Source organism: Juglans regia, chromosome 6 (assembly GCF_001411555.2).
Source record: "Juglans regia cultivar Chandler chromosome 6, Walnut 2.0, whole genome shotgun sequence".
Classification (NCBI taxonomy): Eukaryota; Viridiplantae; Streptophyta; class Magnoliopsida; order Fagales; family Juglandaceae; genus Juglans; species Juglans regia.
This window is the reverse complement of record NC_049906.1, coordinates 15,637,839-15,665,774: the sequence shown is the minus strand read 5'-3', so window position 1 is coordinate 15,665,774 and position 27,936 is coordinate 15,637,839. Positions and strand designations below refer to the sequence as shown.

The following is a 27,936-nucleotide window of genomic DNA, read 5'->3' as shown; positions in this document are numbered from 1 at the left end:
CTGATATTTTGATAACATGTTCTGCTTCCGCACTCTGAAAATGAAAATGTTTTATTCTGCATTCTGATTTCTGTAAATGCTCATGTTTATACACTGGTATATGTTCTCTGCTTACTAAGTTGTTGATAACTCACCCCTTATCTCCATATATTTTTCAGATAATTTTGATGGTTCAGCTGGGGAGCAAGAGTAGAAAGTTTAGCAACGTGTGATGATTGTAGTGGAATAAGTGCCTAAGGGTACAAATGCTTATTTGAGAGTCGTAGTTAGTAAGCTGATTTATTTTTCGGGTATTTGATTTGATGAGTTGAGGATGTGTTCGAGTTTTTGGAGAATTTCTAATTTAAGTTATTGGGGATTTCTTTATTGTCGCCATGGAGGAACTTAGATTTTTGGTTTGATTAAGTGTATTAATATTTTATGGGATTTTTTTCTGGAGTTTATAGTTGTGTTATTTAAGTTAATTTTAAGTATTAAGAGCTAACTCTCCGGACCTCTGGGAACGGGGCGTTACAGTGAGAGATTGAGACATTTCTATTTAAACCATTACAACAGCATCACACTCAGGAACTAAATCCTAGCGGAGTGAACCCGCTCTGATACTAATTGAAAAAGCAGTGGTTCTACCCAACACAACACTTAGAGGGGGGTGAATTGATGTAGTTCAATTTTTCTCTAGTCTGATAAAAATATTGACAACCATACAATTAATCAAATATACACATCACACAAATAATCAAAGCAGAGATTTGTTCACAAAGTGAAAACTCATTTGAAAAACTTCTTCAAAATATAAAATCAAATCACCACCACAAATCCACTATAGAAACATGAGTTCGTTACAACCAATTTAGAAACACTCACAAAACCTTTGTAGTAGCTAAAACCTTGTTTGCAACTCTACGAGTGACCCACTCGATCTCTACACGCATGTAGTGCCGGAACTCCGACCTTTCTATAGCTTCCCACGAGAACCTCTCAATTTCTGCAGCAATAGCAGTTCCGGAAACCTTCCGGCCAATGAACACATCCACTCCAATGGACTCAACGGTTTTTTTTTTATCTTGAGTGTGATTTGGTGGAGTTATATTTTCCAAGAGATTCCACTTTGAATGCGAGAAAAGTTTCTCTCAAATGCTCTTGGAAAGGGGCTGTGTTTTTGTTATGATTTTCCACACAAATGGAAGTATAACAAGTTCCCTTTTATACTTACTAAGAAAGAGGCGCTCAACCTAAGGAAAAATTAGGTTTTAGAATATTGGCTCGAGCGAAGTGTCAAGCATAGTCGAGCAAACTCTTTGTCTTGAATTTCGCTCAAGTGAAGTGTCGAGCCGAGTCAAGCAAACTCTCTGACTTAAATGTAGCTCGAGCGAAGTTTCGAACCATGTCGACCAAACTTTCTGACTTGAAGTTCGCTCGAGTGAATTGTTGAGTTGAGTCAAGCGAACTCTCTGACTCGAATGTAGCTTGAGCGAAGTGTCGAACCATGTCGACCGAACTCTATAACTTAAAGTTCGCTCAAGCGAAATGTCGAGCCATGTTGAGCGAACTCTCTGATTTTAGTTGCACCCCTTCACTTTGACACACTTCACATTTGTTAGAATAAAATTTTATAAAAATCTTCATAAGAATATGCCAACATACTCATTTTTATATTAACATATTTTGTACAAGAAATTAAACAAAAATATAGTCACTATTTATTTCTTTTGAAAAACTACGTATTAGTTGTGACTAAATTCTGTCATGAAATTCTCCTAAGTATCATAGATTATAAGAGGAAGTTTAGATAGTGAGTTGAGAAAATATAAATTTAGATGAAAGTTAAAAATGAAATAAAATATTATTAGAATATTATATTTTAATATTTAATATTTTAAGATTTAAAAAAATAAATTATTTAATATATTTTATATAAATATTTAAAAAAAATTATAATAATTAAATAAAATGATAAGAAAAAATCAACGCGACACCTATATTGACGCTTCTTTCCATATAAATGCTCACGAGCTTCTAATTAAATTAGTTTTATATACTCAGTTTTTGTAAACAAGTGGAGCATAAGTTCTGTCATGATGACATAACTTTGTTGAATAATACAAGGAAAGCTGTAAATGGCCGTAGAAACCGCACAAAAAATTATCATCCGAAGCCCAAGCTACTACATCTCCACAGTGACAGAAAGTCTCAACTTCGAGACAAAAACATTTCCAAATTTTTAATTGTTCATTGAAACGGGGCTGCATCCCAAGTACTGGTCCAGATCGAGGAAGAATTTGGGGTCGTGGCAAGTGCTCCTGGCCTTTAGGTTGGCTCAAGGGTAGGTTTTGTTGAATCCAAAGAGCAAAAAAACAATGCAGTCGCACGTGAATTTGGCTCACAAAACACTCCAGAGTCCGAGTTCCAAAATAAAAGTCTGCATTCCTAGCTAGCTAGCTACTTACTTCCTATGCTATAAATGCCATCAATTGTTTTCTTGCGGCGTCATCCACGAAGCCAACTTTCTTTTCAGCTTATAAATAGGCAAAGGAAACTTTGATTTTCTTGGCAGCAAGAAAATGAAGAGGCAAAGAAACGTAGTAGAGGGTAGCAACAGGAAAGGCGCCACTACAAGATTAATGGGCGCGAAGCCGACAACAATGTCAATGTCGAAGAAGAAGGCCAAGAGGGAGGTTGAGATCAAGGAGGAAGATGTGGGGGAGCAGAGGAGGAAAGGGAGCGATGACTCGGCATCACGGTTCGTGGCGGCGGCGCCGGAGAATGTGATGGGTTGGGAGGAGTACTGTCCGTGGTTGGGTGGTGCTGTGGATGAGCAAATGTCGTGGGGTTCCTTTTGGCTACCGTTTTGGGATGTTGAGTTTATATGCGAAGCTTATACTACATTCTTCGGTGATGTAGTTTGGGATGATGATATTTGGAATGTGATGGGTATCAAGGAGGTGCCAAAACCATGAGACAGAGAGTTCGAGCTTCTTCTCCTTCTCTCTCTCTCTCTCTCCCTCTCTCTCTCTCTCTCTCTTTTTGGTTTAATTTTCCACTTTGGTTTATGTCTTTATACAATAAATTTTTAGTCTATGGTTGTTACAATTTACGATTTCCAATTTTTGGATTGAACATGACCCTCCACCCCGACAAACTCCAAAGGGCCAAAAGAACCAAAGTGAGTGAAAAAAGAAAAGAAAACAGCAATTTTCCTGCTGTTTGAAGTAGTAGCCCACCAAAGATTTGAGCTTTGTGGTTGACTGCATTGGTTTGCTTAATAAAGGTACTAAAACTCATGCCAAAGTAGGTTGGGCTTTGGCAATCATTTCTATCTGAATTAGGTGTAACTAATATTACAGCAATATCTAAGAGATTAATGTGGGAGATCGAAACAAACTATCTGCAATTCTAACTCTATAACTACCAGGAAACTACAACCTTATCCTTACTCATCTTGTTTAATGTGAAATCATCGTTTGTCTCAAAAGATTAAACGATGAGAAAAAATAGATTTTTTATTATTTATATTTATGTGTTAACATTACTTGTGTAAAACAATCGCTTTGGCAGTGAATGCAATAATGGAACAACAAACATAATTGTCCCGGCCTTAATTCTAGTGATTGTGTATTGTTATGATCAAACTCTAAAAGCTATATATATATATATATATATATATATGTATGAGAGGATCTTTGAGGTCAGACCAACAAAACATCACAAATTTTATTATCATAGTACGACAGTCTTCGTTCAGTTGGAGATCCCACAAAATAATTAAACAAAATTCAGACAAAAATAAGAATTCAAATGTCTGGAGTACGTTGAAAGACAAAACATGAACTTCAATCGCAACAAATTAAAAGCTAGCAAGACATGCAGGAAAGAAAAGGGATTCAATTAGACGTGGCTTGGAGGCTTGTAGGCAATGAAACTGATGCACTGCACTTGGCGCTTGTTGTCAAATCCAATGATACGAACGAATGCATTGGGGTATTCCTTCTTGCACTCCTCAAGCTCTTTCAGGACCTGAGAAGAGTCGGTGCAGCCAAACATGGGGAGCTTCCACATTACCCAGTAGCGACCATCGTAGTACCCTGGAGATCTGTTGTTCTCACGGTAAACGAAGCCGTGCTGCATAAATAATACATCCACAATATCATAACTGTTAGTGATCAGCTCATCTATCAGAGATTTTCCATACCTGTTTCATCTTTATATCAATATACAGATCATTTATCTTTTTGTTTTTGTCCGAGTCTTTCTACTTGTAAGTTAGTATGCGAGACACAATCGATTGCCAATTTGTCAAATAACACCATTCTCTAATTCTGGCCATTAATATGATACGTGACGCATTAACATTATAGTTTTTTAGAAATTAGATGGCGTAATGTCTCGAGTTTAGAAGGTATATATAGGAAAAAGAAACTGTTCAAAGTGTAAAAGACACAGACAATTACTATTTGAGAGGACCGCAAAGATCAAGTGCATCCTCAACACTATGTTCCACTTCTTGTCCCGTGTCCGATAGCACGCCGTGCCAAAACCAACACTAGTTCTAACAGAAAACAACATCTTAAAAGGCTGTGGAAGCCCTTAATTAGACCATATATACTGTTCGTTGTTGAAGTAAAAACGTTTATCTGTGGGGATTTTATGAACCAAAAAGGAAAATGAATAAAAACTACTACTAGTAGATAGTGTACATCAATTCCTTCCAGCATTCATTTGGATAATACATTTCAAAAAATGTTGTTTTGTCTTTTTGGATGCGTTTCCTGTGGTTTAAGTACTAATTAATTAATAAAATATACTTGTTTTAAAAGAGTGAGGGTTTGAACTCAAGATCTATGCTGTGATATATCACTTGTTCCAAAAACTGAAGCCAATTAAAAGAGGTAAATTTAAATGTGTAATATTCGGCATACAAACCATAGGTAAGAAAAAGTGAAACAGAGATTTGAAACATCACCTCCAACTCGAACTCCAAACAAGGAATCCATCCTTTGCGAATCAGATAATCCACTTCCTTGGCCAATGATTCAGCGGAGAGAGGAGGTAGGTAAGAGAGAGTCTCAAACTTCTTCTTTCCATGTGGAGGCCATACCTACATTCAAAACAAACAAAAGCAAAAAATTCCCAACAAATTTCAGTTAAAAGTGTTTTCATCTTTGTGGTGCATAGCGTATATGGTATTCTTGGGTTTTCTATGGAAGTACCTGCATGCACTGGACTCTTCCACCATTGCTGGCTATGGAGGTAATATCAGTGTTGAGTTTGCGGGTAACAGGGAAGGCCGAGGCTGACTTGAGACCGGTGAAAGGTGCGACCATGGCAGCTTTAGCCGGAGAGGCTCTGCTAACGGAGGTAACAGCCGCGGAGGAGACGATGGAGGAAGCCATTTCCTGACCTTAAATGCTTGAATCTTGCTCTGTGTTTACCGACCACACACAGCTTTGTGAACACTTTTGAAAGGCTTTTGCTCTGCTGCTCGTTTATACTCTTATAGAACTGAAACCACTGATCTCTTTGTGACATTTTCTCCAATCCTGTGGTCTTAATTTGATTGTGGTTCTTAGACATGGATTGGCCCTTGGATCATGTAGGGGGTGACATTACACCTTGATGGCCACATAATGAAGACATTTTGGATCATAACCCTTATCATCTATGCTCTCCATAGGTTTTGCCACGTGTCAAGAGCCCATTATCTTATCACAGCCACAAAATAAAGACATTTGTTTTCTTGTTTTTCTTTCTTTTTTTTTTTTTTTTTAAGGAGGAACGAGGACTGTTTTTTTTCCTCAACAAGTAGATTTCATTAGATCAAACTGTTCTTATTACAGGAAAATAAAAATACAGTTTAACAGAAATAGATAAACTAGGTAGGGGGTCCTTTCCACTTTGAAATTCCAATAGACATTGTGAGATTCTATTCAAGAGTATGCTCCCAACATATCCATTTTGAGAACCATGTAATTTTCCTACTTTCCACACCTCAAAACTTTGAAGAAGAAACTTTATATCTCGAATAATGCCCTCGATTATCTAATCAGAGTTTTGTTGTGGTTGTTGCAAAGCTGTTATGACTTTTTGTGAATCACCCTCAATGATGATCTTTTTGAGCTACCTCGAGTGCACTTCTTGCACGCCTATAAATGTCGTCATGGCTTCCCCTTGATTTGGATTACAATTAGTTGAAAATTCTATTATTACAAATTGGATTGAACCATTGTGTGCCCTACATACTACTGCTGAGATGCTGCCACTTGATCTTACTGCTACATCAAAAGAGATTGAGAAGTGTTCTAAGTGTGGGAGGGACCTTTCAGGGATGTTGTTCAAGGTTTTCCAATCCCAAGCCTTGTAGTGATCTTTGTAGGTGTTAGGACTTGTGTCGCAAAATGGTCAATGGACGTGTTTTGAGATTCATGGATGATCTGATTCCTACAAAACCACAAATTATCCATTGTAATGACTGCAAACAATTAGAATTTATGGGTGTCTTGCAGTGTGATGTGCAATCTGTTTGTGGGGTCTAGGATTAACATTATCCATGTGGAGATGTCTAATGGCCATGGTGATTGTCTCTAAAGGATTCTAGAATAAGGACACTTTAGGAAGAGATGAGAAGTGGTTTCTTCAGCTGTATTGCAAAGGGAACACATGGTTTGATCTTCATGCAGTGTGATGCAAGTCTTCAGCAATGATCTAGAGGGCAAGATGTTGTTTAGCACTCTCCACAGGAATAGTTTCAGCCTATCTTAGATTTTCAGGGACCAAAGCTTCTTCCAGATTGTGGGGGTATGCAATGAAGTTGTGGTATTAGATTGAATTGTCAATGCCACATATGCAGACTTGACAGAGAATTTCCATATGGAGTGATGGAGCCACTTGAGATTATCTATGATGTTGTGGAATTGATGTTGTGCTAGAGGGATTTTTTCTATCTCATTGACGGTGGTTTGGGAGAAGAAAGTCTGGAGGAGAATAGTGTTCCATCTCTTGGGTTCTTCTAGCACTAATTCCAACACTCTCATCTGGGGATCTATCCTTATGATGTCTGATGAAGGCTTTGGGATAGGAAGAGAAATAATGGGTATCCAAGGGTCACTTCAAGCTTTGGTATTGGTTCCATTATTGATTTGAAAGTAGAAACTGGAGGCAATAAAGTCTCTTTGTTTCAATAGTCCTTTCCAAATCTTGAGTCAATAGGCTTAGCAAAGATGGATAGCCAAGATGAGCCTTTTACATATTTATCAAAAAGCAAGGGTTTCCACACACTTTTGTTGTTGCTAAGGAGTGTAACCCAAGTTTACTCAATAGGGAATTGTTGAAAGTTGATGTGAGTCTTAGCCCTAGTCCTCCCATGGATTTTGGTTGACAAATTGATTTCTATAACTTAGGTGTGAAATTATGGGGTTTTTGTGTGTCAAAGCCCCACCAAAACCTCATGCACATTCTGTCAATTTTTGTAGAGATTGTTTTTGGGATCAGGGTACTAGACATCATGTAAGCAATATAGAGTTGACCACATATTCGATCAGGGTTGTCCTACCTGCTTGGGATAGTAACTTGGCTTTCCACCTTGCTAGTTTCCCTTGAATCTTGTCCAACATTTCATTGAAAAGATCTTGTTAGGCCTGTCATAGCTTAGAGGGAGCCCTAGGTATTTTATTCTTGAAGAGCAGACCTTGAAGTTTAATGTGTCTTTAACATCTTTGATTGTGGGGCCAGAGGATTTTTTGCTAAACTGAATGGAATATTTGCTTTTGTTGATGACTTGGCCAGACTAGGATGAGTAGACCTCTAGACAATCCTAAAAAACACTTAGTATTTTGGACAGTAGCAGATCCAAAGAAAATAAGATCATTTGCAAACAAGAGGTGGGTAAGATGGGGTCCATTTCTGCTATTTTTATACCTTTAATATTCCCCTTTTGTTCTTCTTTAGTGATGAGTCTAGAGAGCACTTCACTGCCACTTATGAAGAGAAAGAGGTATAAGAGATCCGCTTGTCTTAGTCTTCTAGTTGGATTAAAGAATCTACATGGCTCTCCATTGATAACCGTTGATTGTTCCAGAGAGATAAATTTATGGAGGATCTATTTCAGCCTATTTGCTAGGATCTTGGCAATGATTTTGTAGCAGACATTTGAAAGGCTTATAGGTCTGTATTGGTGGACTGTGTTTGGGGATTTAGTCTTAGATATTAGAACAATGTGAATGTGATTCATTTCCTTTAGAAGATGACCATAGTGAAGAAATTCTTAATAGCCTTTAAAAGATCATTCTTAATGATGTCCAGTAGTGTTTGTAGAAAAAACCAGTGAACACAACAGGGCCAGGGGACTTAGAAGATGGAGTTTGCTTTATAGTTGTAATAATTTCTTCATCAGTTGGTATTCTACAAAGGGCTTCATTGTCCAGGTTAGGGATCCTCTCAGTGAATAGGTTTTCCAGGTCCTCAGGGAAGGTAGGCTTAGAGGAAAAGTATATCTTATGGAAGTAATCTAAGAACATGTCGTGGATGTTGGGAGGATCGCTTATCCACTGGTTGTTTTGATTCTTCAGGCATTGGATGTTATTTCTTATTCTTTTTATGGTCGATGACATATGAGAAATTTTTTTATTTAAATCAGTGGTGGTGAGCCATTGCAATCTAAAGTTTTGTCTCCACATAATTTCCTCTCTCTTTAGATGTTCATTGAGACAAAAAACTATGCTTTCCTCTAAGCTAATGGATTGTTCAGAGGGTCTTGGGGCTGAACTATGGATAATTGGTTGCTAAGTTGTTTGATCATTGTTTGGATATGACCAAAGCATTCCCTGTTCCAAATCTTAAGATTTTTCTTAACATTTTGGAGCTTTTGTGTTAAGACATAGGAAGGGGTGCCTGAGATGCTAATGTCCCAAGCTTGTTTTATCACTTCTAGGCTAGAGGTATCCTTGGCCCAAAATTCCTCAAATTTGAAAGATTTGGATGATTTCCTAGGACTGGAGGTGTTTAGGAGAAGAGGGGGGCATAATATGATGAGTTAATGGGTAGGTGCAGGATTGTTGCATCAGGGAAGAGTAGTGTCCACATTGAGTTGGCAATACCTCTATCTAGTCTCTCATGAATATGCATGTTTGCATGTCTCTTATTAGACCATGTGAACTTTGGTCCATAGTATCCAAGATCAGCTAATCCATTATGGTTTAGGTTGTAAGGGTGAAGCAAAAGGCTTGCCTCTTAATTTTTCATGTTGACTCAGGATTGAATTAAAGTCCCTTATTCCCAATATGGGCCTTGGATATGAATCTGTAATAGTATTGAGCATATTCCAATATGAAGGTTTTTTACTATACTGTGCTGGGCAATACGCTAGAATGAGCTACCAAGGCATGTGGGCAAGGTCCGAATACACCATAAACACCATAGAATTACTAGAGATATAAATAGGTTCAACATCTATACCAGGACGCCACATAAATAAAAGACCTCCTCATTTTCTCAGGGGGCACATGTAGATATAAAGAAAAATGTAGTCTATTAACAATACCAATAGTATTTACATTGAACAAAATTGTTTCATCTAGGAAAAGCATATTAGATTGGTGTATCCTGATTTGTGCCCTAAGTTCACGCATTGTAGAGGAACGAGCAATTCCTCTGCAATTCCAGCAAATGAGTTTCATTTCTGATTTGGTGGTAGGATGGGCCCTACCACCTCGGCCTTTTTAGTAAGATCAAGCAGAGGCTGAGAGGTGAATTGAGAATTTTTACCATCTTTCAGGGCAGGATTTGCATGACTTGGATGATTCCACGCATTCTTTGCTTTCGCCATTATGTTTTTTTTTTTCTTTTATGCCTTTGGCTTGGAGCATTGTTGCCAGTGTTTGAGATTCCTCTATATATTTATATTTTTTTTCCTCTGAGGGGATCTCCTGCAGGTAGCTCTGGGTATTCAGTGCTCTTTTCTTGGGTGGCATCTCCTCCTCAGTATGAGTTAGTCCCCTTTTTGTGTGTTTGATTTGGCTTTCTGTGAAACTGACAAATGGGTGGCTGATGCTTGTTGGTTCCGATGGCTTAGGGACCATCAGTGATGAGGGAGGCTTTTCTTGCACTTGTGAGATAGGTTGGGTATTGGTTTTGGGCTCTATGCTAAAGGTGGACTGTGGGACAGGATGGTTATTTTTTGCTTCTAGAGCAAACGTTGGGCTTAAGTCAAAGGAGTGGGTAAGGCCCATGCTTATCACATTTTATCTTTGCTCATTATAGAAGATGGGCCTGGACAGATTTTCAAAGTGTGTTAAGATCTGTTGGAAGACTGATGGACCATTGATGAAGGGATTACATTCAAGTTTGCCAAATTCTGGGGTGCTGAGTGAGACAATATGTGATTGGGTTTGGTTGGGCATTAATGAAATATGGTCTTGGTGTGATGGTTTTGGGTGCTGGGATTGCGACTGTTGTGAGGGAAGGGGGTGATCCTTGGTGGGCTCAGAGTTGGGTTGGCTGCTGATGGGAGAGAAAGTGTGCTACTTTCATTTATTAGGGTTACGGGCTCATTTATGGCCCATTGTTCATCGTTGATCATTATAGTTCGTTCCCTGGAGAATTCTATCTCCCTTGTTGTTGCTAGTTAGCTATTCCCGATATATGGTGTCTTCCACTTGCCTGTGCATGAGGCTTCATTCAGGATTTTGAAGTGAATTCACCCGATAGATTGGATTGGAGTAGTACTTTTCTTCTGTGAACATTTTTCCTTTCCCCTTACTTGTAGAGATTCCTTCTGGAGGTTGGGACTTTGTTTTTCGGTTGTCACTTGGCTCTCGAATACTGACTGGAGGAAGTGTAGTTCTTGGAATCGATTGTTGTCTATTTTGTATCAATGAAAGCTCCACTTGTTGTTGTTGGGGTGGTCCACACATGTCATTCCTCCTTGCTAATGGGTTTTCCACCCTCATCCATGGCCCATGTTTTGAGATTTCTGGAATAATGGTATAGGTTGAGAATGCTTGCACTATGTGACCAAGCCTTCCACAACCGTAGAAAAATTCTAATAATCTCTCATATTTAATCAGAATCTTTTTCACTTCTCCACTTGGTCTAGCTTGGTCGAAACCTTCTGGCAAAGGTTGCTCGATATTCATTTCCACTTTGATTCTCAAGAACCTTCTTAGTGTCACTCTGAAGATGGATGCTCTATCCACTTCAATGAGGTTCCTCAGTACTTTGCCTATTCTCTCAGCATTTTTGTTTGTAAGCATGTGCACCGGTAGTCCATGGATTTGGATCCAGAAGGTGGAGAAGTTCAGCTCGATTTCATTAATGCTCTGTTCAGGGGGCCAATGCCTAAGGATAGTATGAAAACATTTAAAATTCCATGGGCGATTAGCTAGGATCCTGTCTTTGTCTTGTTGCCTTGGAAACGTGAACAGAAACATGTTAGTGTCAATGTCCTCAATCATGAGGCCAATTACAAAACACCAAACGGCTTTGATTGTGGCATGGAATGTATTTTTGTTGAAGGGTTTCATGGATATCAGTTTGCCGACCAGGGTGAGACTTGAGAAACGATTTCCTGGGCCTACATCCGATTCCATGTGAAGATCATTTCATGAGAGAGCTTCAGTTTGTGTAATGTGCTTACCGATATCATATGGGTTTGAAGACATCTGACTAGGTTATGGTCTTGGGTTCTTGATTGTGGTTCGTGGCTTTTGGTGGAGGTTGAGGAGTGGGAAGAGTGGGGCGACAGAGGAAAGGTGTTAGGCAAGGTGAACTACTAGGAGGGAAATAACTCATACGAGAGGTAGATATCACTCATCCTAGGAGAGAGAGTTGGGTTCCTTTTTCCTAGGAGGAATGAGGACTTAGTCATTGTTGATTGTTCTATTGTCTCTTTAATCCTTTTTGGCCCTTGAGTTTTTATTAAAACTATTTGGGGGGGGGGGGAACTATTAGATTTTTAGTTCAATCATATTTTAATTTTTTATACTTTGATTGTGTGAAATCATTTAAACATGATTTCACATATTTTTTTATTACTAGTTTTAATAAAATATTATTAAATATATAAACAAAAGAAGATAAAAGAAGTTACAAATTAAAGAAGAATAAGTATTTTTGACATTAAATTTCATGACCTTTTCAATTACTTTAAATTTAAGGTCGTTTGAATGACGTGGTTCAACCGAACAAAAATATTATGAATGAAAAGAAGGCAAGAATTTTCCAAACTTTTAAATTCCATCTCCTTTAAAACTATTAAAATTTATGACCAATTATTTTGGAAAGTAGAAATTGAAGAGTCTTTTGGGAATAAGCATCAAAGGGTCTTTTGTGACCTAAATGGTCAATTCAATTCAAAATAAAAATTCTTGTAAGAAATTAAAATTATTCAAATAATTATGAGAAAATTAATTAAAAATTGTTGATGTGACACAATAGGAGCAAATGATATACTTTTTTTTTAAAAAAAAAAATAAGAAACATCAATCATTAATTAGAAACTAGTTCAAACAATACAACAAAACTAATACATACAAGAACATCTTCTAGATCTATAATTACACGATTACATAACAAAGCATTGTTTGCTAAATAGTGAGCAACTTGAATGGAGTCCCTCCTCACATGTTGAATCTTCCAGGCATCATTACCATGTATAAACAGTTTGATCTCCTCCACTAGATGCCCACACATACTAAAATTTTCTTTAGATTTATTAATAACATTAACAACAACTTTAGCATCCCCTTCAAATATCACATTTGACAAACCCAAATCCCTATAATAAAAGAGAAATACTTTAGCCACAAATGAATTACACAAAAGTAATTCTACAAACTGATGTGGCTTCACGTGGTTCGTCAGATTGTAAAGTTACTTTTATTATAAAGTAGATCTAATGGATTACATGAAACCGCGTCAGTTTGTGTGATTGCTTTTGTGTAATCTCTTTGTGGCTATAGCAGTCCTCATAATAAAAAAAGGCATGCAGTAAGTGCTAAAACAGCACCCTGAGAATTTCTAACAACAATTCCAATACCAATCCAAGTTTGTTCTTTATCAACTACTACACCCCAATTTACCTAGATCCAATTAGTTTAATGTGGTAACCATGTATGTTGTTATGTTTGTCTCGTATAGTTGCTGATCACTAGCTTACTTCTGGCAGTTTGATATTCTTGCAATTGTTCCTTTGCCTGACTAACCAAACATTTGGATGCAGAAACAAACCATCAAATATAACAACATTTCTCCTCAACCATATATTCCACATAATAATTGCCACCTTAGCAAATTCATTATGATCAAGTAGATTACTAAGGGACTCAATCAGATCCAAAAATTTTCAAACTTTTTGACAACAGAGACTCCAGAAATCACCAGCAATAACATAATCCAAAGAGATTGCACAATATCTTCCCTAGCCAAACCACAAATAGGACAGAGATCTGAATCAAACATTTTCTTCAATAATAAATTGGCTCTTGTAGGTAGACCATTGTGACAAGCTTTCCCAAGAAATACTTTAACTACCATAGAAGTATTCATATTTCATGGTTCCTTCCAACAAATATCTCCAGCATTACACTTAGAAGATTCTTCATAACCTTGATCCGTCAACATCTTTTGTAGATGATAAGCACTTTTCATAGAAAAAGTGCCAGAGTTGGTATACTGCCATATTTGTTTGTCATCACTATTCAACATATTAAGTAGAATTTGCAATATAGCAACATCATTTGCAACAATAAAAATGGCCTTTACAAGATTAGAGTTCCATCTCCAAGTCTCAAAATCAATCAAAGCTTGTACCTTTGTTGTATTGGGTTGTACAGAAGGGCGAGTTTGAACGACATATGTCATAGGTTTGTAGATCCATTATCCTTTGAGATAGAGAGCTTGCTTCCATTACCTATTCTCCCTATCAAACCTTCTTTTAACAACATTTAGCACCCTGAATACTTCTCCAAGCATAAGAAGGTTTACAACCCAATTGTGAATTCAAAAAATCACTATGCCTATAGTACTTAGCTTGCATAGCCCTTGACACTAGTGAATTAGAACTCTGAATAATCCTTCAACCTTGCTTAGCAAGCAGAGCCTTATTAAAACACTAAAAAATCTCTAAAACCTAGACAACCTAACCCTTTAGATTTGCTCATTTTCAACCAACTTATCAACTATATGTTATTATCATTCTGTTGATGACCCCATCAAAATCTCTAGACCATTTTAGTAATATGATGCAACAGATGTCTTGAAAGCTAAAAAACACTCATATTGTAGGTAGGAATTGCTTGTACCACATCTTTAATAAGCACTTCCTTGCTTGCTTGTGAAAATTAGTTTCCAATTACTGATTCTTTGCCACACTTTATCATGAATATATTTAAAAGTTCTGATCTTCTCTTTACCAACCATGACAACAAGACCCAATCTCATATTATGAACAACCTTCACACCAATAGCACTGATATGATATTGCTTATTCTTGTCTTTTCTAGTATTTTTACTAAAAATGATAGTTGTTTTATCTTTCTTCAACCTCTGACCAGAGTTTGCCTCATAAGTTTTCAATATCTATTGCATACACCACCATTCCTGCATAGATGCTTTACAGAAGAGCAGACTATCATCAACAAGGAAAAGATGATTAATTCTAAAACCTCTTCTTGCAATTGGAACACCACTTATACTTCCTTGTTGTTCAACCCTCAACATGGAATAACTTAATACTTCAGCACAGATTATAAAAAGATATGGTAAAAGAGGATCCCCTTATCTAAACCCTCATGAAGGAAAGAATCTGTGACTAGGAGTCTCATTTACTAAAACAGAATATGAAACTGATTGGAGGCATTTCATAACATAGGTGATCCATTTAGAATTAAATCCAATCTTCCTTAGAACAAATTCAATAAAAGGCTAATCCATTCTATAGTACGCTTTACTCATATACAAAATCAAGGCCATATAACCCTCTCTTCCTTTTATCTTATTAGCCATGGAATGAAATTTCTCATAAGAAACCAAGATATAATAAAAAATGAGCCTACCAGAAGTAAAGGCACTTTGATACTGACTGATAACATAAGGTAGTATTGGTTTAAATCTATTAGCAAGAACTTTGAAACATAGTTTATACAAAACATTACACAAGCTAATAGGTCCGTACTCAATCACCTTCAAAGGATTTTTCTTCTTTGGAATCAGACATATATAAGTGTCATTAATGGCCTCCCATGAACCTTTCAAATTGAGGAGGTCAATAACAACCTTATTGATCTACTCTCTCTTAGCATGCCAATATTCCAGGTAAAAACATGCGGAAAAGTCATCGGGACTAGGAGATTTCAAAGGATCCATTTGAAATAAGACATCACTAACTTCTTCACTAGTGTATGGCTTTTCCAGCAAAGCATTGAGTTCCATAGGTATCAGTTTATGGAATTCTTCCAGGATGTCCTTAATACCTGTTGGAAATGAAGTAATTGATAAAAGCCATACCTATATCACTCTGACTGTGATAGAACTTGCCCCTTTCATCCTCCACACATCAATATAATTCATCTTCCTTCTTTGATTTTCACATTAGTGGAAATACTTTGAATGCCAATCCCCATGTTGTAACTGTTGCTATTTAGCACTTTACTTCCATGCTAAGTCCTCTCTTTCCAACAAATCTGATATATCTTTAAGTTGTTTTATATCATTTACAACCATAGCATCTTGATTACGCCCAAAGAATAATGCGGTAGTTGTAGCACAGTTTTGGGATCAATTCCACAGAGAGACAAATTAAAAGAATTATAGAAGGAACAAAGAAATTAAAGAAAGAGATTAAATGATTAATGGAGAACAAAATATGGTATTTAAATTATTCTTAATTAATTGAATAATTCAATTGGGAACTCAATTCCTAATATTCTCAATCGAAAGGTATATATTTATAAACCAATATTAAACCAAATGTAACCCTTTGAAAAATCATTCACCACTTTTAAAATACGTAAATTATTATCACTATTGAGAAAATCCAACGACAACAATATACTCAGGAAGTGATATTGCAACAAAAAATTAAATCAATATAGATAAATAATTGATCTAAACATAATCAAAGAGCTAATCCATTCAATAGAAGAAGCATGACTGAATATATAAACATAATAAATTCTATGATTATTCAGAGAAGAAAATATCAACAATGATTTGAGAATGATAAAACAAAAGAGTTTTAGTAATTGAAAATCAAATAAATAAATAAAAAATAAATTAAAAATAACATCTAATGTGCAAGCTCATCCCTAGCCTACTTGAAAATTTAGTTATCCATAAATATAATGGACAACAAAAATCTCAAGAGAAAAATAGAGCAAACGACGGCCATGTAAATTAATTTCAGATCTTCCTCCTTCAAACTGAGCCATCTCCCCTCTTATGAACTCTCCAATTTCGTGTTAATGATATACTTAAATAGGGTAGGAAAGAAACCCTAATGTCTTCATATTCCCGCACACAAAATCGCATAAATTTTAGGACTCAACTTGGCAGCCATGTACGCATTTCAGGAGTTCAAATTTAGAAATTTTTATTAGAGATAACTTTTTATCCCTTTAAGATAGCTTTTCAACGCATCAAGAATTACATCAATATGATATTTGAGTGCAAAGTTATGATGAAAATATTAAAGTATGTTCATTCTGTCTCTTATCGCATTTTAGACTCTGATCTGAATTACTCTCGAACGCCATCATTATCAAGAGATGAGAATCACTAAAGTAGGCCACCAATTCACATTTTCCAGATTCATATATAAAAAAAAAACTAAGAAATCCAATATCCCATCAAGATCAATCCACTTATAGCAATTCAAAGAGTGTGTGTGTGTTCTCCAAGCTATAACCATCTTACCACTAACATTGACACATGCAACATCAAGAACGTCTCAAGCAAAAGGTTCAACTCCATGACTCACGGTTATAATAGTGTTTCGTATAAGGGCTCTCTCTATGGAGTTGACAAGTGGTATACACACAATCACATAGAGATTTAGAAAATTATGAACAAGCAACAAGCAAGCATTGACCTTATGATAGGAACACTAACAAATGAGAATTCAACAATTCTTTCCAAAAGCTTACTTAGGATCAGAACGGTCAACAAAAAAGGTTGTAACGTGGCTTATGTTCAGGGCTATATGAAAAAAATGAAAAGGGATTCAAAAACTTCCAAGTACATACAAAGAGAATCCTATTAAATATCTCAGTAGACCACACTTATCACTTGATGTACTCTCCAACTTTTCAAATCATCGAATAATGCCTTTTTTTTTTCTTTTCTTTTTTTTAATTTGGTAAACAATTATGTCACCATGGTATTTTGTTATTTCTACCTAGTCTTGATATTTTTGCCTTTGAAGTTCACTCACTTGAACACCTTGTAACTCATGTTCTTTTTTTTTTTTTTTTATTTATTCCGTGCAAAAAAATAAGAATTCCACATCTAATACACACTTGGAAGTAATAATACTCCAATATGGAGAGGTAAGGATAATGTGGGCATATGAAAAGAAAAAGCTACATGTGTTTATTGGCTCAAAGTTGACTACTAGGGGTCTATGATGGAAATAGTTAACTTGAAAGGCTCAAACGTTGATCCTAAATTGAAGTTCGTCATATTCCAAGCATATACACCCTCTTATCACAAACCATATAATGATATTCTCACAAGAAGTGCCCAATTCAACAGATCAATAAACGCTTATCACAATTTACTGCATTTAGGTTTTTTACAGGTCGTGACCTATTTGTGCTTTCAGTAGCACTAGGTTCAGTCCAAGTGTAAGCTTTTTTAGCAAGCTCATTGAGGTATTCTATGACGTCATCAGGATTTTTATGTAAAAACTCACCATTACACATCATCTCCACAAATTGGAGTTCTCTAGGTGTAAGTCCCTCGTAAAAATAGCTCACTAAGTGCCAATTCTCATACCCACTGTGAGGACACATACTCAACAACTCATTAAATCTCTCCCAAGACTGATACAAAGTTTCACTGTCCTTTTGTGCAACGGAGGATATTTGCCTTTTTAAAGCATTAGTCTTATGTTGGAGAAATTATTTATTAAAGAAGACCTGAGTCATCTCACTCCATGACCCAATAGATCGGGGTCTCAATGAGTATAGCCAACTCTTAGCTCTATCATTCAAAGAGAAAGAAAAGAACTTAAGTCTCACAATATCATCAGTTGTATTTTGACTATGAAAAGTTACAACTACTTCCTCAAACTCTCTAATGTGCACATATGGATTTTCATTTTTCAAGCCATGAACAGTAGGGAGTAACTATATCATCCTTGTTTTAAAATCCAATTGGCGAGTATTAACTGGAAACATGATGTATGATGGTGTGGCTGTGCGTATAGGGTGGAGGTAATCATGAAGAGTTTTAATGGGTTGATCTTCATGTTCACTCATTTTTTGATTCTTAGAGGGATTGTCAAATAAAGGATTTAAAAAATTTGATTCTGACTCTTTCACCTGCCTATAAGCAAATCTACCCAAGGCGTTTCTATATCTTTGCATGCAAGGTAACAAAATACTAAAAACTAAAAATACTATGAAAATAAAGGAAAAAAAATAATGCAGCAAGCTAAAAGAGGGAACGAAGTTACCGTCTTTACAAACTACTGAAAAGAAAAACTATCTAGCAATTCTTCTACCGTCTCCCCGACAACGACGTCAAAATTTGATTACGCCCAAAGAGTGATGCGGTAGTTGTAACACAACTTTGGGGTGTCGATTCCACAGAGAGACAAATTAAAAGAATTGTAGAAAGAACAAAGAAACTAAAGAAAGAGATTATATGATTAATAGAGAATAAAAATTAATTTTAAATGTAAATTAAAGTGAAGCAAAGTGACTAACGGAAAAAGTACTCAATTTTGACAAACAGTAAAGCGTTGGAAATTCCTTGCACAAATATGATATTTTAATTATTCTTAATTTATTGAATAACTTAATTGGGAACTCAATTTATAATATTCCCAATCGGAAGGTATAGATTTATTAACCAAAATTAGACCAAATGTAACCCTTTGAAAAATCATTCACCACTTTTAAAATACATAAATTATTATCACTATTGAGAAAATCCAACGACGACAATATACTTATGAAGCGATATTGCAGCAAAGAATTAAATCAATATAGATAAATTATTGATCTAAACATAATCAAAGAAATCCTAATATCTTTATATTCCCGCACACAAAATCGCCTAAATTTTAAGACTCAACTTGACAGCCATTTATGTACTTCAAGAGTTAGAATTTGGAAATCCTTATTAGAGATAACTTTGTAGTCCTTTAAGATAACTTTCCAACGCATTAAGAATCACATCAATATGATATTTGAGTGAAAATTTATGATTAAAATACTAAAGTATATCCATTTTGTCTCCTATCGCATTTTGGACTGTGATCCGAATTAGTCTCAAACTCCATCATTATCCTTATTTTAAGAGTCCTACATTCGTTAAAAGTTCTTAGGTTGTTCCAACGTCTTGCTCACTTGAAAGTATTTTGAATTTGAATGGGTTTGGACTTGCTCTTTTATAGACTCTGAAATTTAACATAAAAATATGCTCAAGAGTATCCCAAAGTAAATAGAAATTCAATTTAAGAATACACATTAATTTCAATGATTTCTATTAACATTTTAGCATTTTAGTTCAATAATAGGATATTTAGAGTGCACTTTCGTACACTCATCACATCTCTAAGATTTTGAAATCGAGATAGGAGTTCTATTTTTTCTTGAATTTCCCTCTTTGGTCTTTACAATAGTACTAGTATCAACCATCCATATTCTCAATTGTGCTTGGCATTTCTCCAGATTTTTCTGAACATGTTGAACCTTATTTGTAGATAACTGCTCAAAATTCTAGATGCTCTCAACAACCCAACCACAATCATATGTTAGAGATTGCTCGACCCGAAGTCAATCAGCGGCTTCTGGGGGATGATTTGTGAGAACATGAGGAGAATGACAGAGAGTTTGATTTGGTGGGAGTAAACTTATTTAAATAGTCTTTTTTTTTTCTTTTTTTTTTTTTATAGATAAGAGTACCAACTTTTGTGTACATAGAGACTGTAATAATTAACCTACACAGATTATGATGATTCCAAACTTTACATTCTAACATTGTATTCAATTTCTTGATCAATCAAACTAATGCAGAATATAGCAAATTATACTCATTTTCCCTTTAGGTATTTTTTCCTTTTTGGGTCCTTGGATCTTTATTTAAAACGGATTGCCAATGGTACAATTGAAATTCTATTGAAATTATTATAAAGAGTAAGAACTTCTTCTTTTCAAATAATGTGAAAGTTATTACACTACCTACACTCATCAATCAGCACGGAAAATCATAATAATAGTAATGATTCTATAGACATCTATGAGGAATTTTGATTAATATTGGAGCATTGGTTATAATACTACAAGACTCTAGGACCTGATTTTGTAGTGTTAAGGCTTAGAGATTTAATTATAATAATTACTAAAGATTGTTTAGTGGGGAATTTTTTAGAGATACAATCATAAATTTGGATCAGGTCGCTAGATTCTAATAAATAATATTTTCTTATTTAAGTTTGACACGAGCATGCTTACAAAATAATAGGTATAATAATTTATTATTTGTTGAGATTTTTAATGGTGCTCCACTTATCTTGTGTTGTAATTAAAATAGGTTCAAGAGACTATTAAACCAAAAGAAGAAGGTTGTCTTTAAAATTTATGCTCCAGAACGTAATCTTGAGGAGAAATTTTACATTTCTAGAACAAGTGGTAGATAGGTTATATTCATAGATTACTCAGGCTTCTAGTAGAATGTAGAATCAAGAAGGTTGTACTTTTGGAGAATTCAAGATAAATAATTCCCCTACCTTTACAAGGGAACTTGACCCAATTGTAGTGTAGAAGTGGTTAAAAAGTATTGAGAAGTTACTGAGGGTCTAGGATATATTTGCACTAACTCTCAGAAAGTCAAGTTTGTCACCTTCAGTTTGGAAGACGCTGTTGAAAGGTGGTGGGATGTAACAAAAATACTACTAAGGGAGGAATTTGGGGCCAATACTCCTATTTCATGGTAGAAGATCAAGGAAATCTTCAATGAGATTTACTACCCAGAAGTAGAAAAAGATTGAAAAGACAGGAATTTGTAGAGTTGGTCCAAGGGTTAATTATGGTAGAGCAATATGCTGCAAAATTTGCAGAGATTCCCCATTTTGCACCTCACTTGATTCCAGATGAAGGAAAGAGAGTTCACAATTTTCAGGAGGGCTTCAATAACAAGATTGGTCATCTCATATTAGTTACAAGGGTCGACACTTATACTGAAATAGTGAAGTGGGTATTGGCACTTGAGGAAGACTTCAGTCATTGTGATGTGGCTTATGGAAACATGAAAAGATAAGAGTTTTGAAACTATCTTTAACAAATTTTTAGAATTGTATTTTCCTTGTGTTTTTATCCAAAAAAAAAAAAGTTTTCAATGGAATGACAATTCATGAACCCAACTACGTTCTGGCCTTCACAATGGGCTTGATTGACTATGTGTATAGGTTTTTGAGTTTTTAGGACACTCCAAGGGAAATCAATGGAAAGGATGTCCTGAGTAAGCTCTTTTGGACCATCCCTTCTAGCATCAAGGTTTACCAATTGATATGGAGATATTTGTTTTTGTAATTTGGAGTGCTTAGGTTGGTTAGTACAAGTGTGTTGTTATCGATCACTAATATATTTCCAAGGAGTATTGATTATGATTAACAATGCAAGACAATTTAGGAAGTATGTGTGAGAGTCAATGGTTTTGAGAGACGAGTATATAAGTGTGGTAAGAATTTTCTTAGTAGATGCTGACCTGGGTTATACTCGAGGGCGATATTTTAAATAGCCTAAGCTTTATGCATTTTGGTGAAATTATCAGAGTATACAACAAAAGCATGGTACTTTGTAATATGATGGTTGAGAGTCAATTTTCATGATGATCTTAAGGTATTAGTTGTGACATGAGATCACATTGAAATTTAAAATTTGGGACTATACTTTCCATTGGAGATTGATCATTTGGTTGTGAAAATTATGGTCATTGTTAGTTAACTTGAGAATAAAGTGATAGGTCACCAAAGTGTTGAAAACAATAGAGGTTTGAAAGTTGTAAGCTTAGGCATCAACAGTGCACAACACAATCTAAATTATGAGGTAATAATCATTAGGATCTATGGATATTGTAGGATATGTCTTTGTGGAATTGGAAATTTTGGGCTGCATGGCCTACCTTGAGACTTTAGACATAATGTGCTCTTTAAGGAACTAGTTATGATCATAAAGGAGTGAGAAAATGATAGACATACAACTTTTTTTATAACTTTTGTACAATTATATTTTAGATGAGGGATATTTTTTATAAAATAACTTAACAAAATAATATCAATTTATAAATATACCCTCATTTTAAAATATGATTATATAAAAAGTTGTAAAAAAATTTATACGTGTATCATTACTCTAAGAAATAACCTTTGGAATTAGAAATAGAGATTGATGACTGGGTTTAGTTATAGCCACGTGGAACAAATTTTGAGAATGGATTTTTTTTTTCTTTTATAATGGAGGATCTAGCCCAAAGCCTAGTCCCAGACTCCCAATAGCCCAGCTCATTAAGCCCTAGGTTATGTCTTCTTCTGTTTTCCTCTTCCCTCTGCCCGATCTCTCTCTCTCATCTTCCCCTCTGTTGCGTAGACACCCCCGACAGCTCCCTTCCACTCTCTGTCTTCCTCTCCTTTATCTCCGTCTCTCTCTCGCTCACTTTGTCCGCTTCTCTCCTCTCTGCCTCTCCCTCTCTATTTCTCTCTCTGCTACATCTCTCCGTAGCTACTCTAGACGGTAGCTACTCCATCGCACCGAACACCCCCCCGGCCTCTCTCTTTCTCTCTCTCTCTCTCTCTAGCGTACTCTTTCTCTAAACCTCTTTGTCTCTCCGGTACTGCCACTGTGACGAAAAGAGGCCGCTACACTAAGTCTAGCTGTGCCGCCATTGCTGTGTGCTGCAAAATTTTGTCTTGCATCGCCACTATGCACACCGCCACTGTGCTCCACCGCACTAGTAAGCCATGCTATCCTTTCTCGATTCCTCACTTTCACTCCCTGTCTCTCTCTCTCTCTCTCTCTCCTCCCCGTTTGTTCACAGCCATCATGCACCATTACTACCAAGGCCTTGCTCCATTGGCTGCATTATAGCAGTCCTGTGCCATCGTTGATTGCCGCTTTCACTCTGCTTTGGAGAATAAGATCGAAGCACCAGCATGCTCTAGAAACTTCCCCACCGCACAAGGTAAGTGGTTCTCCGAACCAAGATTGAGGATGGGTGCAATGGGTTTGATGATAATGCTTGTTGTTCCTGTGCTTGCCTCTGTGACGTTGGAATCCAATTGGTATTGTTGATGTACATAATCATCTTTGTTTCACACTTGTAACATTTTGACATCACATACTTTTAACATTTTGCTTAAATGATTTTAGATCATGTTTTGCCTCTATATTGTGAGAATCTGTTGTGAACCTGGTTGTTAAAATCATCCCTGGGGTCAAAACCATGAGCGTATGGGTTGAGGGTTTGCTTGGACTATTGTTTAGTAGGAGCTTGAATTTGTGGATGTTGGTTGGATGTGATTCTGTGGAAAGTTTTATATTTGTTTGTGTTTGAAGATTTGAAGTTGGAAGAACAATGTTGTGTTGGAAATGAAAGTGTACTGTTTTGGATTTGATCACTATTGCCTCTTTTCTTCAGCATAAATTTCATGTCAATCGAGACCATGATTGTGAGGATAAGATGTCCATACTTTTTTTGTAATATTTATTGTACATGGTTAAAATGAAACTCCCACATTTGCACTGTTTTCAGCCTTTGAATGCTTGCTAGAGATTCCCACATTTGCACTGTCTTCAGCTTGTGAATGCTTACTAGACTTTCCCACATTTACATAGTTTTCAGTCTGTGAACGCTTGTTGGAATTTGTATGTTTTCTCCCTGTTCTTACTTAGTCGAGTTGCTGTTTATATTATTTTAGGACTGAATTTTATAATGTCAATGGTTGCTAGAATTTCTTATCATTTGGATAGATTTTTAGTATGTAAATGCCTTTTGGATGTTATGTTTTCTCTTTGTTCTTGTTGAGTTGTTTGTTGTTTTATTATTTTTGGGGCTGTACTTTAGCTTGTAAAATGGTTTGTTAATGCTTGCTGGTTTTTGTTAAAAAGAAGTGCCATCATTTTGTGAAAAGAGTACATATAGTTTTGATGTTTCTATAATATAATGTCTGAGTTATGGTTGCTGGATTTCTTGTCTTTGGACTGCTTTTCAGCATGTAAATGATTTGCAACTCCTTCAATCACCTCCCATCAATTTTGATTTTGAAAAAATGTCATCATTTTGATGCACCAATAGTCGTGATTTTCACCACCAAAATTAAGAATTGATGGTTGAGAAGAACTGGAAGCCATGGTACCCTTTGCCAAAAATTGATTGGACTTGAGCTATGATACCACTGTTGGGAATTACAAGTTGATATTTAGTTAAATGGGCAGGTTGTGAGAAAAGGCTACAGGAATTAGGAAGACTTCTTTGGTTGAGTTCTTCCAAAGATTGTGGAAAAGACTAATATTTATTTTGTTTATTTTTTTGGCTTCCCATACAAAGCACCCTACGTTGGGTATATATAGGGGAAGTAGATACATTCTTGAACCAGCCTAATTTACAACTTCCTAGGCACAACAAATAAACTAGATACATGCATGGTTCATGGTTCAAGGCTCAATAGACCAAAATGCGGATTTATATCTTTTCAAGATGTAATTCGTTATTTTTCCATGTATTTTTAATTTCTGTAATGGTTTTTGCTTTAGAAAAATAAAAATCTAAAAACACATGGTCTCTAGGACTTTCGTTCGTAGAGTGTCCCCAACTCCATTTTAGACGAAGTGTGGGGTTGTATCCTCTACTCTGTCATAGACGGACTGAGGGGTTTGGTCAACTCTGTCTTGGACAGAGTTGTGCTGTCTCTCAGACTTTAGGTCTGGAGAGGTTTGCGGACTAGACCATGTCAGTCACAGTTGTGAACTGGGGTGTTTTCAATTGTTGTAGTTGGCTTCTAATTATCAGGTCAAGATTGTAATATCTGTTGTTATTAATGAATGCAATATGCTTTTTTACTCGGACTTTGGCTACCATACAGTGAACATGACTATTTCTTGAATATTCAAGAAAATGCATTAACTTTTAGCAGAACTCATGACACGATCACTGGTTTAAGCAAGTTCAATCCATTCTATACAGCCTAATTATCCCCTCTCCATCAAAAGGTAATTTAGTCTACAGCAAATTGTAGGAATAAATACAAGAACGTTATCCCGAAGATCCTACGTACCAAGGCACTGCAATTGTATTGTTGATCATCGTTGTTTGCCCGTGTGAACATTAATATGTTGGCAGTGAATATTAATGGAATAACAAACATAATTATCCCTTCTGATCAAACACAAAAACTTATGTGCATGAAAAGTTACCAACAAAACATCACAAATTTTATTACCATAGTACGACAGTCTTTGTTCAGTTGGAGATCTCACAAAATAATTAAACAGAATTCAGACAAAAATAAGAATTCAAATGTCTGGAGTACGTTGAAAGACAAAACATGAACTTCAATCGCAACAAATTAAAAGCTAGCAAGACATGCAGGAAAGAAAAGGGATTCAATTAGACGTGGCTTGGAGGCTTGTAGGCAATGAAACTGATGCACTGCACTTGGCGCTTGTTGTCAAATCCAATGATACGAACGAATGCATTGGGGTATTCCTTCTTGCACTCCTCAAGCTCTTTCAGGACCTGAGAAGAGTCGGTGCAGCCAAACATGGGGAGCTTCCACATTACCCAGTAGCGACCATCGTAGTACCCTGGAGATCTATTGTTCTCACGGTAAACGAAGCCGTGCTGCATAAATGTATACATCACTGTTAGTCGTCAGCTCATCTATCAGAGATTTTCCATACCTGTTTCATCTTTATATCAATATACAGATTTTATCTTTTTGTTTTTTTGTCCGAGTCTTTCTACTTGTAAGTTGGTATGCGATCGAGACACATTCTTTGTATTGGTGAGACATGTTACAATTTGATTTGTAATCAGCTTTGAAACTGCCAAAACCAACATCAGTTCTCACAGAAAACATGTTAAAAGGCTGTGGAAGCCCTTAGACCATACTGTTTGTTGTTGAAGTAAAAACGTTTATCTGTGGTGCTTTATGAACTAAAAAAAGAAAAGAATAAAAACTACTACTAGTAGATAATACACTGTAGAAAATATAGTTTTATTTTTCAAATGTGCAAGAGTAAGATCTTGCTGGTGTCTTTTAGATGTGATTACTGTAGTTTAAGTGCTAATTAATTAACAAAATAAACAAGGCATATGTAAGTAAAAGTGAAACAGAGAGTTGGAAACATCACCTCCAACTCGAACTCCAAACAAGGAATCCATCCCTTGCGAATCAGATAATCCACTTCCTTGGCCAATGATTCAGCAGTGAGAGGAGGTAGGTAAGAGAGAGTCTCAAACTTCTTCTTTCCAAGTGGAGGCCATACCTACATTCAAACAAGCAAAAGCAAAATTGAGCTAAAAGTGTTTTCTTCTGTGTTTCATAGCATATATGGAAGTACGTACCTGCATGCACTGAACTCTTCCGCCATTGCTGGCTATGGAGGTAATATCAGTGTTGTGTTTGCGGGTGACAGGGAAGGCCGAGGCCGACTTGAGACCGGTGAAAGGTGCGACCATGGCAGCTTTAGCCGGAGAGGCTCTGTTAACCGAGGCAATAGCCGTGGATGAGATGATGGAGGAAGCCATTTTCTATGTTTACCGACCACACACAGCTTTGGCTTTGGGAACACTTTTGAAAGGCTTTTGCTTGCTGATTGTTTCGACTCTTATAGAACAGAAACCACTCATCTCTTCGAGACATTTTCTCCAATCTTGTGGTCTTAATTTGATTCAGCGTTTCTGAGACATGGATTGGCCGTCGGTTCTAAGATATTGATGGCCACAGAATGAGAAAATTTTGGATCATAACCCTTATCGTCTATGCTCTCCATAGGTTTTGCCACGTGTCAAGAGCCCACTATCTTATCACAGCCAAGGAATATGGACTTCTTTTGTTTTCTCTTTGAGGAGGAATGAGGACTTCAGTTGTTGTCGTCGGCTATTCTCTTCCTTTTCTAGTGATCTTCTCATGGCCCTTGAATTTTTTGGGAGCACAAACGTTAGCAATCTTATCCCACTATTTATAAGATATTATATTACTAATAACTAGTAGTTATTAGTAATTCCAATGATACGATTTCTTCTTGATACATGGGATTACTACCTTATTCATTTTTACAGACTTTCTAATAATTTAACATATTCTAATGCAGTATTCAAACTTTTTTCCACAAAGAAATGCAGCAGTAATCATATACCCTTTTACTTATTTTTTTTCCCAAATATGATCATATTGCTTGGACTATCCAAAATAACCTGCCGAAAATTTATTTATAAATCTTATTTTTTAAACACCCAATACACTGCTGATGTAGAAGCCTTCTATATCATATATGCTAAAAAGTTATTGGTATTTTATATTTTTTTAAAATTATAATGGGTTTCACTATAAATGATATATTAATACATCGGCTTATGTGTAGCAAAATTCGTAATGAAAATATAAAATGGAATCATGCTATGAATTTGTTGTACATAGAGGGCTTGTTAGCAGAAACGAAGCCAGAGGATATTGTAATATTGGGGGCTGCAATGTTTGTCGGGATAATATGTTAATGTCGT

The 27,936-nt window shown here is 36.1% G+C and overlaps 3 protein-coding genes across 3 annotated transcripts; 1 reads left to right on the top strand and 2 right to left on the bottom strand.

The window, feature by feature from the left end:
• Window positions 1-2,481: 2,481 nt before the first annotated feature.
• Window positions 2,482-3,119, top strand: LOC108994551. The gene has a single exon (XM_018969797.2). It carries the CDS (start codon window positions 2,562-2,564, stop codon window positions 2,955-2,957), a length of 396 nt encoding a protein of 131 aa, XP_018825342.1. The 5' UTR covers window positions 2,482-2,561; the 3' UTR covers window positions 2,958-3,119.
• Window positions 3,120-3,686: 567 nt separating this feature from the next.
• On the bottom strand, window positions 3,687-5,465 carry LOC108981411 (ribulose bisphosphate carboxylase small chain, chloroplastic-like). The gene is made up of 3 exons (XM_035690531.1): window positions 5,208-5,465; window positions 4,961-5,095; window positions 3,687-4,119 (listed from the first exon to the last, which is right to left on the bottom strand). Exons 1-3 carry the CDS (start codon window positions 5,388-5,390, stop codon window positions 3,886-3,888), a joined length of 552 nt encoding a protein of 183 aa, XP_035546424.1. The 5' UTR covers window positions 5,391-5,465; the 3' UTR covers window positions 3,687-3,885.
• A 20,156-nt stretch (window positions 5,466-25,621) lies between these two features.
• LOC109017539 (ribulose bisphosphate carboxylase small chain, chloroplastic-like) lies at window positions 25,622-27,062 on the bottom strand. The gene is made up of 3 exons (XM_018999779.2): window positions 26,779-27,062; window positions 26,565-26,699; window positions 25,622-26,052 (listed from the first exon to the last, which is right to left on the bottom strand). The coding sequence occupies exons 1-3, from the start codon at window positions 26,959-26,961 to the stop codon at window positions 25,819-25,821; spliced, it is 552 nt and encodes a 183-aa protein (XP_018855324.1). The 5' UTR covers window positions 26,962-27,062; the 3' UTR covers window positions 25,622-25,818.
• Between the last annotated feature and the right edge of the window lie 874 nt (window positions 27,063-27,936).

What these genes read in the sequence shown, in the direction of transcription:
- LOC108994551 (XM_018969797.2), top strand. Translation starts at nt 2,562, where the DNA reads ATGAAGAGGCAAAGAAACGTAGTAGAGGGTAGCAACAGGAAAGGCGCC.
- LOC108981411 (XM_035690531.1), bottom strand. Translation starts at nt 5,390, where the DNA reads ATGGCTTCCTCCATCGTCTCCTCCGCGGCTGTTACCTCCGTTAGCAGA. An exon ending in GAAGAGTCCAGTGCATGCAG is followed by an intron (nt 5,096 to 5,207) that starts GTACTTCCATAG and finishes TTTTGAATGTAG; the next exon opens with GTATGGCCTCCACATGGAAA. An exon ending in GTTTGGAGTTCGAGTTGGAG is followed by an intron (nt 4,120 to 4,960) that starts GTGATGTTTCAA and finishes TTATTTATGCAG; the next exon opens with CACGGCTTCGTTTACCGTGA.
- LOC109017539 (XM_018999779.2), bottom strand. Translation starts at nt 26,961, where the DNA reads ATGGCTTCCTCCATCATCTCATCCACGGCTATTGCCTCGGTTAACAGA. An exon ending in GAAGAGTTCAGTGCATGCAG is followed by an intron (nt 26,700 to 26,778) that starts GTACGTACTTCC and finishes GTTTGAATGTAG; the next exon opens with GTATGGCCTCCACTTGGAAA. An exon ending in GTTTGGAGTTCGAGTTGGAG is followed by an intron (nt 26,053 to 26,564) that starts GTGATGTTTCCA and finishes ACATTTATGCAG; the next exon opens with CACGGCTTCGTTTACCGTGA.